The 17,310-nt window shown below is 44.4% G+C and overlaps 1 protein-coding gene across 1 annotated transcript; it reads left to right on the top strand.

Moving 5' to 3' along the window:
• The first annotated feature begins 12,767 nt into the window (after nt 1-12,767).
• six6a (SIX homeobox 6a) lies at nt 12,768-15,052 on the top strand. Its single transcript, XM_003962472.2, has 2 exons — nt 12,768-13,658; nt 14,308-15,052. Exons 1-2 carry the CDS (start codon nt 13,087-13,089, stop codon nt 14,471-14,473), a joined length of 738 nt encoding a protein of 245 aa, XP_003962521.1. The 5' UTR covers nt 12,768-13,086; the 3' UTR covers nt 14,474-15,052.
• The last annotated feature ends 2,258 nt before the right edge of the window (nt 15,053-17,310 follow it).

Genomic DNA, 17,310 nt, shown 5'->3' with positions numbered 1-17,310 from the left:
AAATATTGCTTCGCACAACAGTAGGTTTATACTCAATTTTAATAGATTAATGGAATTTTTTGTGTTGGAAGGTTTTCACCACGATGCCAAGGCCAGTGCTGATTAATAATTGTTCATTTCAGTTTGCATTTAGGCGAGTCTGTTTATGTTTTTACCTCATTCATTCATTCATTCGTCGATAAAATGAACATCAGTTGCAGGTTAACTTTTTCTGTCAAGCCAACCGCCAAATGGATTTGGGATGGGGGGGGGGGGGGGGTGGTCCTGTTTTTATCTAAAATACTTCACTTGTTTTTCAAACAGTCACTTTAATCAGTACTTATGGTGGCCCTTATCCTGCTGGAAATGTGACAGCATGGCAGGGCGGCTCTTGTGAATGTTCATTCGTGGTTTTCAGAGCATGGAAAACTCGAGTATCCCCATATTGTGTGCGAAGAAAGTGCAGGGAAATAGTTAGCTTGGGTGGTCCGACTCATTAATACACTCCGCACTTCTTGATTTACGGCTCACGGTTCAACTGCTGCCAATTAAGGTGAAAACACAGAAGAAGAGGGGAAACAGAGAGGAGGAGGAGGAGGCCACTGAGCTACTCCCATCAAATGGAGTCAGGAGGAACCAGCCCTCCACACCAAGGTAGGAAATGCTCTTAAAAAAACTTGATTTGTCTTTACAAATTTACCATTTGTCTGTTCACTCTTTTAGCATTAGCATGTAGCTATCTGAACAATAAGCTAATGTTTTATGCTAGGACTAGCTCTTGTTCCACCAGTTCTGTCCAATCTAGAAGGTTTAGCAGCATCTAATGGTCCTAAAGCCTCAAACGATCACTGCTGTGGCTTTATTTTAAGAAAAATAATGCTGGGATTTCACATTTTATTTTTTACTGTTTCATCTGACAAGTACTTCCACCAAAAGTTCATATTCTGGGCAGTTTGTCTCCTCTAGGCCACCGTAGAAACCTGGAAGAGGAATTTTCCAGCCCTTTCCGGTCCCACATCAATAATTGTATAAATATTAATACAAGTGAACGAGAACACAGGAGTTATTATGCTAAATTTATTATGCTAAGTGCGACCAAACAACATCATATAAATATGACAATGAATGAAGATTTTGCCTTCACATTTACTCTATATAAAAGTTAATTTGGTCTTGCACTAAGTACATGCTAATTACAAAGGGAGCAAACTATCGCAGTCTCACGTGCCTGATTCAGTCTGGGTGTATAGTCGCTATATTAAGTTCCTACGCTTCCCTCTCTTGGGGGTCAAGGTTGTAAAGAAGCCCTTTGTGTTAATTACATCATCAAATTAATAGAGCCATTTTTGCTCTGTTGGAACCCACAGTTGCTGCATAGATTAAATTGCAGCACAATCTCTGAACATATAACACAAAGAGAGCAAAGCTCCAAGAATTGATTTGGCACAGCAGTTAAAAGACGCAGAGCTTGAGACTTGTGACATTTTCGCGCGGCATTGAGATCTAAAATTACCTCATACCACCGTTTTATGTCTGAAACTGAAAAGGAAATGCATCCATAGCCCCTCTCTAAACGCGCGGTGGTGTGAAGTGTTTTGTTTTCCTCCTTGTTTGCTTTTATCCCAGTAAAATCAGCAGCATCCCGCTGGGGTCGTGCCCTGTTGCGTGACACCCCGTGACCTTGTCAAAAGTAATCACCGCGGTAACAAACAGCTATAGATTTCCTCTCATGTTAGGACATAATCTCTTTAATTGGTGTCATAGTTGGGGTCCTTATGCTGAAAGTCCTGAAAATGCTCACACAGACGGACGTGCTCATTTGTTGATATGGGGGGGGGGGGGGCAGTTGAAACGGCCTAAATGTGGTGCTACAAATAGTAGTTTGGGGGTGGTGGGGGCAAAATCTCACAATTAAAGCACACACAGGTGGCGTCACTCACCTTTTGCTTCCCCTTTTTGTTTCGAAACATGTAAAAATTACATTTCCATCCTCCCACTCGTGATTTATTTCCACTCTTTTTTCCTGCTGGTGCAACACGGACTAAACTTGCACCTCCCGGTGAATGCCCCGCCTCCCGGTGAGGCCGCTCCGATCTTCCACCTCGACACACACCTAAAGAACTGGTGAATATCAGTGAGCAGAGGTGACTCCCGCCTCATCTCACCTGTGGCCGCGAGGCCTTGCGCTTTGTCCCGGGGTCCTCTGGGGACGCAGGGTAAAAAAAAGGCCGACTTTAACCAATTAAACACCTGAAAAGATATCCATAGTGAAGGCCGATGGAAACCCAGAATGCGTCTGCTTTGGACAAAAAAAAAAGCCAAACCAACAACATCATTTAAAGCGTACAAGAATAATACTTGAAAGGGTTTTTTTCTTTATTTTTTTAATAAGACATATTTTGCCACGGGGGTAGCCCTCTTCAACCAACAAAACCCAATTTGATCTTTAGATTCGGGCTAGGCTGGGACACCCACCTGAATGCTCCTCACCTGTGTGACAGGAGAGCAGCGAGGGCGGAAACGGAGATGAATGTGAAAGCCCCGGATTAACAAAAACAGGAAACTGGCCACTAAAAAGTGCAAATAATCAGCGGAGGTGAATGTCCATTGAAACGGGCGCTAGCGCGAAGCCGCCGCTAATGGTCTTTTTTACAAACCCTCCTCAATGCTTCACGACTCGAGACGGACATGGCAGCGGCCCTATTTGTGCGTGAGTGTGCATCTGTGCGCGTCCTGCTGTCATTACCCTTTATTGGGGGGCGGGGGCACCTCATTCTAGCACACTCTCCCCTGCTGTAATGAACAGGGTCTACATATTTATGTTTTTGGCGAGAGAACACTTGAAACACAAGAGGGGTTAAAGTAAAGAGTGGGGAGGCCTTTGGACCATTTTCAATATTTCCCCCCTCAGCAGCCCATAGGGCAAGTGAGGGGCTGCTTCAATACAATAATCGGGTGACCAGAGGAAAATAGTGTGGCCTTAACAAGCCCAAATTAAAAAAGAACATCATTTTCATTATGCAGTCAAACACAATTACAAGCAAATGTTTTCTCTGTGGAGCTGCCCCTGCTTTCAGGGTCTTTGTCCCCCGCTCCTTAGTGTGTGCAGAGAAAGGCCCCGGTGGTCAATGGGCAGCTGAGTGGCGTGTTCAGCGGAGGCCCACATCCTTAGCCCCCGGCGCAGAATGTGTTTTGTTAGAAGAGCAGCCATACATTTCTGAGCAGATTTGTTGAATTAGAGAGCGCAGCAGGAGACGGGGGAGCGGGTGGTAAGTGATGGGGCGGACTTGTTGCTAGGTGACAGACACACAACAGCAGCATGCCAGTTTGCAGATCTTGGCACTCCTTGTCTGTTTTCCTTTATATTTTTTTTCTTCCTTATCACCCCCCCTTTACCCCCCCTCTGCACCTTCCCATCAATTCACTCGGGCGCAGCTCCTCGTTTCTGAAGTGCTGATAATAAAATAAAGAGGGAAAATAGACAAAACCCAGCGAATCATGCGGGCTTCGACAGTGCACCTCTACAGCATTTGCTGCCCGTGAGAGAAACATTTATTTGTTTATTTGTTTATTTATTTTCCTGGGCGAACTCAAGGTAGATTCCTTTAAAATGTGCCGGTCGGTGTACAAACTGACATAAAGCATCAACCTCATGGAGACACTTTACGCTATCAGCGAGAGAGAGAGAGAGGGAGGGAGAGAAAGCAGAAATAAATAAATAAAAGTTTTTCCTGAGGCTGGTAAGTGACACACAAGGACAGGCTGAGCCCCCACCTCCCTGCAGGCATCACTCGGTTGGAGATTTGCCATTTGAATTACTGATATGTTCAGATAAAATCTGAGCGGTGGCGATTTTCACCTTCCCCCGTCTCCATTAGAATCAAGACGTATTCAATATTTAGAGCCAGTTGGGGGGGCTGATATTTGACAGACTCATTGAATTTTCCTGAGCAAACACTACCCCGCCGCTCCCCCCCCCCCCCCCCCCCCCCCACCCCCCATCACTGCGCCTCGGCCATTTTTGAAGGTGGCGAGAACTTTAAGAGTTCCTGAACAGAATCACGAACCTGCTGCAGCCGAGGCGACGGCAGCTTTTACGCGCCAGCGGCCTCAGCGTGGACTCGCGCATCTGGATTATCATGCACGCGTGCGGCTCCTCCTCCTGCATTTAAAAAAAGAAAAAATATGACTTCGGCTGCTGGTCCTGCCCATTGTGGAGAGGCTTTACCCGCACACTTCGTCTCGGCGCTCGTCTGAAAACATATTACAGGCGCCTCCATTCATCTTTGTACATCATGTATTCAGAATAGGCCGTGTAGAGATTCAGGGTCATGTGGATTTTTGATTTCCCCCTCAGTGTTGTATTTATCTGAAGCTCTGTCTGAAGGTCAAAACCATATACGCCCAAATGAAAAAGCCATTGTTGATCCGTTTCTCCACCTCGTGCCTCCCGATTCCTTTTCACCAAGGAAGCATCTTTCTCTTTGTGTTCCCGGAGGCTTATGAGACTATCAGGGTACACCTGTGCCCCGAGGAAAATTCCCCTGCTCCCTCTAAAGCTGTATTATTCAGCACAAGGCCATGACAGCCAGTGTTTCTGAAAGCGTTTGGAAGATTGTAAATGGTGATGCTAAAAACTGTCAGGAACCCACTAATATACAAAAGAAGAAGAACGACGGCGTGCACAATAGCCTTCTTTTATACATTTTAGCTTGGCAAATTGAAATAAGATATGGGATTCATGTCTGTTAGTAGCAGTAACAGGTTTCTGCAGATTGGAAGTTTGGTGGCTGCACGTTTGCTTTCTCTTCTGTATTATTGTACATTATATTATATCATATTATATTATATTAGGATAGTTTTTGCTGACAGTTGTTTTTTTTCAACATTAGGTTGTTTTTTTGACATGTTGCATTTTTAGACCAATAAAACTGCAACATGTCAAATTTAAATTCCGGTTTGATTGAGTGTGCTTATTGAATTTAAGTATTCCCTGATTATTACAGATGTATAATAACAAAATGATAATATCAGCATTAATAATGTGTAAAATGTTTTGTAATTTGTTTTGTTTTTTTAATCCTTTAAGATCTCTGCATATTTAAGATTTTTTATATAAAGGCAATTAGAGATTTATGCAGTTTTCAGCTGTAATTATTAAATAAGAAGAAAAATATAACTGAAAAGACCATCATTTTTTCTTTTGTGTGCCAATATGCCAGAACATCTATAATTGTGACCTTAATGAGCTCTATTTTGTATTTGTTCTTTTGTGTGTCAGCTTAAAAAGAGCAGCAGCCATCGATTAGCTCTGAGCGCTGATGTCCTGCTGCATTCGGACCAGCGCCTTTTCCCAATGTGATTTCCAGCTCCAGCTTTCTGCTCCAAACCATTAACACTGCTACTGGTTTTTACTGGCTTAACCTTTCTGTTGGTTCTGGTTATTTTAAGGGAAATAGGAAACTGCCTTTCATGATATATAAAATAAGATGATACACCAGGGCTACTTATTTAGCATAAGTAGCCCTGGTGTATCATCTAGTCTGGACGCGCAGCACGTGTATTGATCGTTGTTCCCCTCCTGATATGACCATTTTTATTTATTTATTTTTGCCTTTAAAAAAAAAAAAAAAAATCCACTCTGGGTGGATGCCTCAAAGCTTGCTCATTTACGCTGACCCGAATCCTCAGCATGTCTGTTAAGTAGAGTGATTTAATCTTCCCTGGCAGGAGCACCCCTCTGCTTACCCTCTGAACATGCATTTTTAATCAGTATATTAAGATGTCACATAACAGTCTGAGCTCATCAGCGCTGCTGTTAGGCACAGCAGATATGGATTCAGCTGTTTAGGGACTCCGGCTTCAGGCTGGCCGCGAGTAATCATGGAATTAGTCATTTTCAAATGCATTTTCAAACAAGGCGTCCATTATCCTCGTCGGAAACCTGCTGCAAACGTGTTTGCGTCTCTTTGTGCGACGGGCCCGTGCGACGCAAAGAGCAGCAACCAGTGGGGAAAGGCAAGTTTTTTTTTGACTCATCTTCTCAAGGTCCCTCAAGACTCCACGGGGTCTCGTCCTTGTAGCACAAGACTGCTGATGCCACATGGTGCACCGAGAGGGCTGCACGCCGATAAATATTTGAATACGTGCGAGTAGAGAAAGCGAGATGACTCTCAGCCTGTCAGTTGGGTTTGGAGCCCTGGCATCAAGCGGGGACCTGCTCAGTGACACCGGGTGGCTCGGCAATGACACGAACACACACGTATAGCGTTTCCGTCGCTGTAGTTCCTCAGCTTTACAGGCACACACACACACACACACACACACACACGCACGCACACGCTCGGATCAGCCTGTCAGCAGACTCCTGTCAGAGGCATCACCCTCTAGGTGCAGTGGTGAGCTTTGTGCCCACAGTGATCAGGCGGCTCTGCCTTCTCCTGCCTCCACCTAGACGACTCTCTTCACCCTAATGAGCTCTGTCAGAATGGCATTTGACATAAGCCGTCAATAGAGCACACATGACAGACGTTAGGACTGGAAATCCAGGATATCCCCGACTCGTACCTGCTGTGGTGGAAACATCCCAAGTTCTGAAGGGTGCTTCGGCCGCGCTGTTCAGTCGTGGTTGCGACGTTATAGATCATCTACTATGTAGACAAATGGTGACCTTGTCGTGAGGGATCGCTTATATAGTGGAGTCTTTGGTTTCAACATGCGCAGTTTGATTTAAATTATGTTAACCTTATCAGATTAATATTGTGAATGTAGTCATGCTCCCTGGGTGAGCTACACCACTGAGGAAAGAAATGAACTTAAAGGAGTCTTTTGATTCTGGTATCTGAGGAGAATATTATACCATTCTGATCTCAGTCGCTGTGCTACCGGGCTCAGGATATTCTTTATCATGGCCCTGAGCTAATGAAAGCAAACCGGCCTTCTGTGAGACGAACATGTAAACATGTTGATGTATTCTCTCCATACATCACAAGGCATGTTCCCCACTGTTTGTGTGACACGAGCGGCCCTTTTAGTTACATACATCAGTTTAAAACACGCTCTCTGAAAAGACTGTGTTAAGGTCACCGTCAAGAAAGCTGTGATAGTGCAGACAAAAGAGCAAAGTCTGTAGCTAGAAGAGACATTTATCGACACCCGTGTGTGCGTGTGCCTGTTTGTGTGTGTGTGTGTGTGTGTGTGCGTGAGAGAGATGGAGAGAAAGGAGACTAGAGGCAAGGCTGCTCGTGGACAATGTGAAGTGGAGGTGAGGCCCAGGCTACACGGCTTTAGCGTCGTGACCCATGCCCTGGATCACGCATCGTGTAGCGTCCTGCTGCCAGAGGACCTTCTGAACATGATGAGTTTTGACTCCTGTCACCTTTGGGTGTCGTCCACAATCTTTTTCTTTTTTTTATTGTTACTTTTTTGTGACAAATTTTGCTTCTTTGCACCTTACGCTGCTCTGCTTAATGATGCTGCGCATTAAAAACCTTAAACGTACCCGTCAAACTAAAATGATTCCTTTTAAAATCTAATTACGTTTTTGTTTATTGATCGTGTTCTTATGTTTGGTAGATTAAGAGTGATGAGAGCAGCATCTATGCACTTCTACTGCTATTTAAAAACAAAAGTTTCTTAAACACCTTCCTCATAAATGGTTTCGACCATTGGTTTGGACGTTTTAAAGAGAGAGAGTACAATTCAATAGCAGTGAAAAGGCAGCGACCAACAGTAGAGCTTCATTCAACATCAAATTCACCTCTGCTTTGTACAAGAAAAAGGGAAAAAATTGCTTCTGTGTTCAATTTAATTTCTAAGTATACTGTACGTGAGCATGGGTGAATAGTGGATTTTCACTGTAATTACTTGATTGGCGTTTTAGCCTGAACAGCCGAATGCTGCCTCAGAAACAAAATCAATTTGTTGTTCGAGGGCTATAGGTGATGCATGCATTTCTTCATTTCCAATTACCCATCGCTGTTGCCCTGCCTTTTACACCAATACCATCAAGCGCAGGTAATATATAGCCAGAGCCACGTGCAACATGCACTCTACCCAGTTTCATTTAGCCCTTTCTCTGGCTAGAAATTGACTGCATTCAAAACTGGAATGGATGTAATAATTGCATGCACTCTATAGCATGTACGGCAAATGTGTTTTCAAAAAGGAAGAAAACAAGAGTCACTTCTGAGTTATTCCTAATGGCTTTTAACCAAAGCTTCGAGGCTCACTCACCGCATTGTTTAGGCCGCTGTGGGGGACACAGAAAGTAAGGATTCAGAAAAACCTTCATTATAGGATCTAACAAGACTTCTCTGGCGCGGGACAATGGCGCGATTCAATGGCGTTACATTTCCAGGCCACCGAAGGCTGAAAAGCCTGTTATAATATGTATGAGCAGTGCAGCGATACAGACAACAGCAAATCCCTTTGACCAAGGTGTGAGAGCACTCCTACATGATCAGCTATGCTGTCAGGGAAATTACTCTTTTCACAGCAGCCATGAGAATGTATGCTTCAGGATAAATATTCATTGCAGTTGCTGCCATTCTCAGCTGTGAAACGGCCGTTATGGAATGAAAGACTTCTATCCCCGCACGAGTGTGATTTGGCTTAGTGGACATGAGGTCAAATATCACGCACACCGATTGTAATGACAAAAGCGCGGTGTTGTGGTGTATGTGTAGTGTATGAAACAAAAGCTTTTTTGGGGGGGGGGGGGATGTGTGTCAGAGCAGTGGTGCGTGTGTGTGTGCATGTGTGTGTGTGTGTGCGTGTCCTCACAATGACTGCCGTGTATTGCCTTGCCTCTATCCATGTCAGCAGGCCCATGTGAGCGAACGCCACTGGATTATAAACACTGGAGGCCAATGGGTCAGTGGATAAGAAGTCTTCTCTGTTACCGCAAATCCTCAGATTAAACACAGCGTTGAGGTTTAGTGCTTCCCCGGGGGCAAATGGGTCTAAAACACGATTGGAAGAGCTTTGGCATAACTGTCCTGTGGCAGTGGAGCCACGAGACAATGCATGAGCAATGCATCTTCTCTTTAAGTACGGCTGAACTGGCCCGGGCTTTAGATACAGCCACGTAATCCAGGGGTTACCCAGAGTGTTACTGACATGATATCTTAATTGGAAAGTTAATCCGGGTGCTGTGACAGCTGACTCCTGGTGAAAACAGTCTGTTGTTATAGAGAAACCCAACAGGCAGCCCACTATGTCCTTCCTTCCTTCCTTCCTTCCTTCCTTCCTTCCTCTTCACCTACCTGCTCAAGGCAACTAACAGCATGTATCATCTTTGTGTGCAGCATTCTGTTTATGTCATTGGCTGCTCTCACTGCAGGCTTTAAAGCGGGCTCTGGGGCATGTATATACATCAGAAAATGCTTATATTAACGCAGCACCTTAGCACTGAGATGAGATGTGCATGAATGTTCATGAATCTCTGTGACCCCACAGGCTGCATTATGAATATTAACATTATGGATTAAGCCTCTATTAATCCTTTCATGCCGGAAAAAAATATCCCGATGCATGTTCTGTTTTTGGTTTGTTCCAAGACAGCCAGAAATTCCCAAACTCCTCATTTCAGAAAAAGACAATAGTTTAGCTGCGTTTCAGTCAGAGGATCCGCTTTTGGGGAAAGCGCATAGTCCATTTTTAATTGAGGGATCAGCAAATTGTCCAGTTCCATGGGGAGCAGGAGCGGCGCAGGGAGACAGAAAGGTATTGTTGGCCTGCATGGGACAGTGGCAGGATGTTGGTGACAGCTTCATGGAGCGTCTCGTCTGCTCCAGTGATCCCGGGGAATCTGGGTCAATTCCAGCCTGTTCCAATGGAACTATTCCCCACTCCTTCCCTCCCCGTGCCCACGGCTATCTATGATCCAGCTACACGTTAACGATGACGCAAAGTAAATGGACTCATACTGAACGGTTGGCGATGTAACTCACCTCTGCTCCGCTCGAGCCCCTCTTCACCTTGCAGTCCCCGTAGTTACTGAATGTGTTTCAAGCCCCCCTCAGCTGTAATAACACACTGTGGAACGCAGTGAAGGACCTGCATGACAAGCGTTATATATGCCATGAATCGGCCCTGAGACTTCTTTTCCTCTTTCAGTCATTGTTGTGTTTGCGGTTGCAGCGTGAGAGGGAGAATATTTTACTCTCATTTGGAAGCGTAGTTAGAGGTCTGAGTTTCATTCTCGACTGTGAAAACAGCCGCCTCTTGTCCTGCTGCTGTTTATCAATGATGTTTTTTTTAAGTTATTGTTACACCGTTGTATTTTTCTTTCTGTTTATGCTGCAACATGATTGAATTATTGAATATTTTGCACGTGGGAAGGCAGAATTAATAGAGAAGCTGACAAAATGGACAGGAAAATCCAATAATATGACAAAGTACTATTCCTGTCTCTAAGGGATCTGTGGTTTCTATTTATTTATTTACTTGTGCTGGGTTGCTACTGCCAAGTATTCTGGCCAGTTTTCTGTGCTGTAGGTTGCGATTAGGAAACTATGGTTACAAATGTTTGTAGGCACGAATAAAATAACTGCTGTGATCCTCATTTAAATGGAATAAGCAGCCATAAGAATATCCACAGATTCAAAGAAACGAAAAGAGGCAGAATCAAAATCTTTTTTATTGGCTACAGAAGTGCATGATAGAGAGAAAGGAAATGAGTGTTTGAATGAAATCCACTGTGTTCTTGTGCTGAATGTGTGGAGATATTGGTGTCAGGAGGCCTGATGCAGTCACTAGGCCTGCTCTCGCTCTCTCTCTCTGTCTCTCTGTCTCTCTCTCTCTCTCTCTCTGTGTCTCTCTCTCTCCCTGCTTTATTAGGACCTGAGTATATTCATTTTTATCTATAGGTAAAACTGTTACGCTAGCTCATAAGAGGTGTGAAACCTCAAACGTGAGTACCGAGAGGCCCTGTTACCTATATGGACCGTGTGTGTGCGCAACATTTCCACCATATTGGCGCATTTATACCAAAACACGGATTCGAAGGAGATTAAAAGCAGGCTTTCTTTCCCCCCCTCTAAATCATTTACGATGTCCTCCGACCTAGACGTGTTGCTTACAAAGCATAGTCTACAATTGTTATTTCCAGACCCCCGTTTAAGAGATCCAAAACTCGGCCATATTTTATTGATGCGCCCTTCCTAGAAAAAGCATAGCAGTCCATGTAAATTTAGGTAGAGGCGAAAAGCCTGGATGAAATATTTACAGAATATCTGAATATTTCAGACCAGAACAGTGTCTGTTTCACTGGCAACGTCCTTTCCACTGCTGCATCCGACGCAGTATTTGTCCTTATTTACCAATATTTGCTGCATGGTGTGATAATATGAATGGGCGGTGACCTCAATGGACGCACTTTATCTTGGTGTATAGGACCCTTGTTTTTCTGTGGTCAAACCAAATCAGGATTCTTTCTACGTCTGTTCGAGATTTGCTGCAGCAGTTTTAATTACTGGGATGTTTAATTGCGTGGTGATGCGGTGTCTAGTAAAGCAGCAGGAAAATGAACAGCTTCCTGCGCAGAAGGCGTTTCATAGGCACGCATCAAGAGTCCATAATTCATGCAAAAAGAGCCCGCAGGGGGATTCTGCTCCAGTGTGCGGGGTGTGCGTGTGTGCGTGCGTGCCCCATGGGTAGCGAAAGAGAGAGAGAAAGACTGGAGAAGGAGGGGGGGTGTTCTGTGAAAATAATATCAGGCTTTTCCGTCAGAATGAACTTTACTACTGTATCCAGCCATGAAATAATCTGACCCGACACTTCAAACCATCTGCGCTATCTATCCGCCCTCTTATTTACCAAATCAGCCTGTGCACAAAACGGAGTGTGTCTGATACTAAAGCAGAGTAGCCTGGCAGGGTCATGATAACCCCATGTACACAAATATAGCGTTGCTTTCCTGCTATGTGCCGCAGACGTCAAACTGCGGAGGCCGCCTCCGCGCGCTGCTGCTGTCGGCACCGGCGCAACTGTCTGCAGACACCAGGCGATATCAACTATCAATCAGCCTTTTGTTTCTGCGGAGGACATTCGCCCGTGTCCCACACGTGAAAAGAGCATGCTTGATTATGAGCTGAGCTCGGATCTATTTTATGATGTCAAACTGATTTGCATAGACGCGCAGGAACCCTCGGCTCTGTTCAGCGTTGACTGAGCGCTACAGTGTTTTGGGGATAAATAAAATGAATCTTTGCCATTAAATATTAGATTAGGGGAGCGTGCATATTTTATTTTCTGTGGTTCATCCCGTGGAAGACAAAAAACCCTGCAGAAATTGTCATATAATAATGTTTGTATTATAATCTTAAAAATGTTTTACAGATTAAAATCGATTATATTGCAGGGCCTGGCTTCAAAATGTAGACATTTAGCCATGTTTTGCCTATGGCACGATGGTGAGCCTTTTACCTGTGGAAAAGGCCGTTTCAAGAGCTCTAAAGAGATGCTGAGCTGATGGTGTTTGCCTGCTTTAGCACTTCTCAGTGCGCGCTGAGTCCTCCGTAACGCTGCCCGCCTCACAAAGGCGCTGGCTTTGGGAAGCACGACGGGGCAGCTAAACGTTTGAAGACACGAAGCAAAAAGGTCAAAATGTTTATATGATTTTTTTTTTTTCTTTTAAAGGGAGGTCCTGAGCGCTCCTTTCCGCCTGATTGGCTGAACTTGACATTGATTGACGTGTATCCATGGAAACCGAGCAGCCAATCTGCCAAGTCCAATAGAAAATCATCGGAGGGGGCTTGACTGTCTTTTTCTCCCCCTTAAAAAATACATCTCGGTTTTAAATCTTTCGACTTTCAATCCCAGCATACCTTGATAAATACATCGCGGCTGCGGGGTCCGTTTTGTTCCAGATCCAGTCCCAAGTTCACCCAGCCCGAGGATGCGGTGACCGGCCCCCGCGCAGCATCATCCCTCCTCCGCTGCATTTGGTGTTTGCGTTTTCACGCCTGGTCCGAAGATTGGCTCGGTTTCGGATTGCCTTGTTTTGCGGGTGTCTCGGACTGCCTTGGCGCACGGTGGAAGAGCGGCGGAGGACGCAAGAACGAGGAGACAGGAGGGGGAGAGGGAAACACAGGAGAAGCCTCCATGTTTCAGCTGCCCATCTTGAATTTCAGCCCCCAGCAGGTCGCCGGGGTCTGCGAGACTCTGGAGGAAAGCGGGGACGTCGAGCGACTTGGCCGCTTCCTCTGGTCCCTGCCCGTCGCGCCAGCGGCCTGCGAGGTCCTCAACAAAAACGAGTCCGTGCTGAGGGCCCGGGCCGTCGTCGCATTCCACACCGGCAATTTCCGCGAACTCTACCACATCCTGGAGAACCACAAGTTCACCAAAGAGTCGCACACGAAGCTGCAGGCGCTGTGGCTGGAAGCGCACTATCAGGAGGCCGAGAAGCTTCGAGGGCGCCCGCTGGGGCCGGTGGACAAATACAGGGTTAGGAAGAAGTTTCCCCTGCCCAGAACCATCTGGGATGGAGAACAGAAAACCCACTGCTTCAAGGAGAGAACCCGGCACTTGCTAAGAGAATGGTATTTGCAGGATCCCTACCCGAACCCCAGTAAAAAGCGGGAGCTTGCACAGGCTACTGGACTTACACCCACACAAGTAGGAAACTGGTTCAAAAATCGCAGACAAAGAGACAGAGCAGCGGCTGCAAAGAACAGGTCACGTGTTTTTATTGTTTTTATTGTTTTAAAAGAAATCTCGTGGTTTTGATAAATCAGTCGAATGTAGTGAATAACGGGGAAATGCAGCGGATAGTTGTGTCGGTGCGTTCTAGCGTTCTACTTTATGATTGTATTTGTTAATAATCATATATTTTAAAATAATATTTGTGTTGTATTATTTTAATGTTTAATATATATGGAAAGGGGGCTTTTACTATATCTGATTTTCTGTTGAAACATCAAACCAAGGCGTCAATAACTACTGAACTTGAAAAATAACTAGTTTTCCTTGAAAAACGAATAATTAGTGTTTGCTTTGCTCGTGTCCATTATAGAAAAATGAATCGTGATTTATTTCTGGAATGTGCTGTTGTAAATTATATATATCGTCCTCTCAGGTTCTTTTTAGATAATATATATTATATCTTTTTTTGCTTTTAAATCGCGCAGCTCACAAACAAAATATGATAATTTAATAGAAGTCAAAATGGGGGGTCGGGGGCGCAGAAACCAGACTGAACAAGAAATTGGGGGAATTATTTTTTTTTGAAAAAGTGTATTTTTCAACGATTAAAAAAAAGTATATTTGTCAATATTGCGCCCATATTTATCTCATACTGTCCCGTCTCTGCGTGTCTGTCTGCAGGCTCCAGCAGCAGGTTCTCTCGGGCGGCTCTGGTTGTTCCTTAGCGGACGAGGACGCGACCGTGGACCGTTTGGGGAACTCGTCCAGTCCGGAGGCGAGTCTGTCCAGCAAAGCAGCCGCCTCGGCGATCTCCATCACCTCCAGCGACAGTGAATGTGACATCTGAGGGGACACCCGAGTAAGGCGAAGTAAAAGAGGGATGCGAGAGAAAGACAATCTAATAAAACACGTCATAGTGCCTGCGCTGAGTTCGAAACATTCACAAACTGATATTTGACGGGTGCCAAACAGTGAGGAGATCTGCGCTCATGTGGCGGACCTGCCCGTGCTTATATCCTTTAAGCCTTTTGCGTTTTACCCACGTGTGGATAACTGGACACAATACAGACGAAACATATGTGAAGGACTAATAAAGAGATGAAAGGTTAAAAAAAGAAAAGAAACACCGATTTTAAAAAAAGGGATGAGGGCTTCCGAGCGCCTAACCTGCTGTCCTGTGGGTATTTCATGTTGAAAAAGAACTGTGATATTTTTACTTTCAAAGTTTTATAAATAATGTTTATTTGCCTATTTAAAAATGATTCTGCTCTGTCTCTTCGAATTTCTCATTAATTTGCTTGGTGTTTTTAATACTTACCTTGTGCACAGGTGAACCTGTTGAGCATGCGCGCTTTAGTGGAACTGTGTCTCAGTAAAAGAAAAAAAAAGGTAAAAGATAACTTAATAAAATAATTGTTCATCAACAGAGTACAAATCTTGTTTTTGGCTTCTGTAAAGTGATTAATATTAACATTCTTTTGCGTCTCGGTGCCGGTTTCCCGACACGTTGTTAGTGCAGGCGCGTAATTGGCCGACATGCTCCGCGTCCTCTAATGCAGGGTGACAGCGAGAGGTCAGCGAGAGGCCGGCTCACTAACCCGGATGATCTGTGAAAGAGATCATGGAGATCACAACACAGCAGACTGTGGAAATAAGATTTACCCAGCCCGTGGAGGACTCGGACGCAGCGAGCGCCCGTTTTCCCATCGACGCGCCGGTTTTAGAGCCGATCCTGCAAACGTGGCCGCGCGCTGATCCGTCACGCTTGAATCAGTGTGTGACGTTACGCTCTCACATTGGAAGATAACGCTCACATCGAATTGCTTTATTTTTAATCACTGTGCGTGCTCATTGACCCTTTTCTGCTTCGTGTTTTTGTGCCCCCCCCTCCTCCACCCCTGTGCCATCGTTAACACACCCATTTACGCAGCGCCGTCGTGGAAGTGTTGCCACAAACTTAAATTAAATGTGGACTTGATGGTCTTGAATGAGTCCCCAGTGTGATGAGCAGGGCGCGCTGATGGGACTGACACCTGCTATCGTCCAATCTGCAAGTAATTAGGCTGCACTAACTTCTGGATCACACAAAAGCCTTTCAGTGTGAGCGGCGCCGAAGCCAAATTTGTATTAGGAGAGCTGGAGGAAACAAGTGAAAGGGACTAAAAGGGCTGTTGGCATTTCTATCCCCCATATCTCTCGGCCTCTATCTCTCCTCTTTTCCGCTGCTTCTCTTTTAAACGACGGATACAAAATGGCTGAATATTTCCGTTTCTATTGAGAGTAAAGGACGGCCGGGGGACTGCATGAAAAAGTCTTTCTCGCAGAGTCAATAAGGTTGTCAAACTGGTCAGCGGTAATCAGTGCTAATGATGGGTCTGGGGTCTCCGCCCGGACAAAAGGGGGCCCCGCCGATGTTTTGTCAGGGGAAGCGATCTCGGGTGCCTCTGCAAAGAAAAGCGTCCTGTAAGGGTGCACGGAAATCACAGCCTATCTGTGTGTGTGTGTGTGTGTGTGTGTGTGTGTGTGTGTGTGTGTGTGTGTGTGTGTGTGTGTGTGTGTGTTCTTAACGGTTTTAATTGCTCTAGGTTATAACAGTAGTCAAGGCTGTGTCGAACAGGAGTTTGGATCTTATGAATTTATGATTTTTGGCTTCAGACCGAATCATTTCGGACAATTTTTGCCTTTGTCAAATTCCTAAGCATTAACAAAAACAAACCAAAACTCCCCGAAACAAAACACCCCCACCACCACCCACACAACGGATTAAATCTGTTTGTGATAAAACTGGACTGAACCAAAGGGAATTCATGCGTTATAACAAGTTACAAAAACGATTTATAGCTTCAAAAATCAAATAGTTACGTATCATTCCCTAATGAAAAAATCCATCCAAAAATGAAAACAATTTATAATGATTAACGTGCATAAATTAATATTAAATACTCTGTTTTAAAATTACAGATTCAATTAAGCCTTAACCGATATTGTTAAGCGTAAATAATACGTATTATTATTGTTAAGATGCATGAGCTAATACATTATTATTATTGTTGTTATTACTATTATTATTATTGTTGTTATTACTATTATTATTATTATTGTTATTGTTGTTATTATTATTTTAATTATTATTGTTGTTGTTGTTATTGTTATTGTTAGTAATAGTAGCAGTAGTAGTAGTAGCAGTAGCAGTAGCAGTAGTAGTAGTAGTAGCAGTAGTAGTAGTAGTAGTAGTAGTAGCAGCAGTAGCAGTAGCAGTAGTAGTAGTAGCAGTAGTAGTAGCAGTAGCAGTAGCAGTAGTAGTAGCAGTAGTAGTAGTAGTAGTAGTAGTAGTAGCAGCAGTAGTAGTAGTAGCAGTAGTAGTAGTAGTAGTAGTAGTAGTAGTAGTAGTAGTAGTAGTAGTAGTAGTAGCAGTAGTAGTAGTAGTAGCAGTAGTAGTAGTAGTAGTAGTAGTAGTAGTAGTAGTAGCAGTAGTAGTAGTAGTAGCAGTAGTAGTAGTAGTAGTAGTAGTAGCAGTAGTAGTAGTAGTAGTAGTAGTAGCAGTAGCAGTAGTAGTAGTAGTAGTAGTAGTAGTAGCAGTAGTAGTAGCAGTAGTAGTAGTAGTAGCAGTAGTAGTAGCAGTAGTAGTAGTAGTAGCAGTAGTAGTAGTAGTAGTAGTAGTAGTAGTAGTAGTAGTAGCAGTAG

Source organism: Takifugu rubripes, chromosome 2 (assembly GCF_901000725.2).
Source record: "Takifugu rubripes chromosome 2, fTakRub1.2, whole genome shotgun sequence".
NCBI classification, from domain to species: domain Eukaryota; kingdom Metazoa; phylum Chordata; class Actinopteri; order Tetraodontiformes; family Tetraodontidae; genus Takifugu; species Takifugu rubripes.
This window is presented reverse-complemented; position numbering and strand designations above follow the sequence as displayed.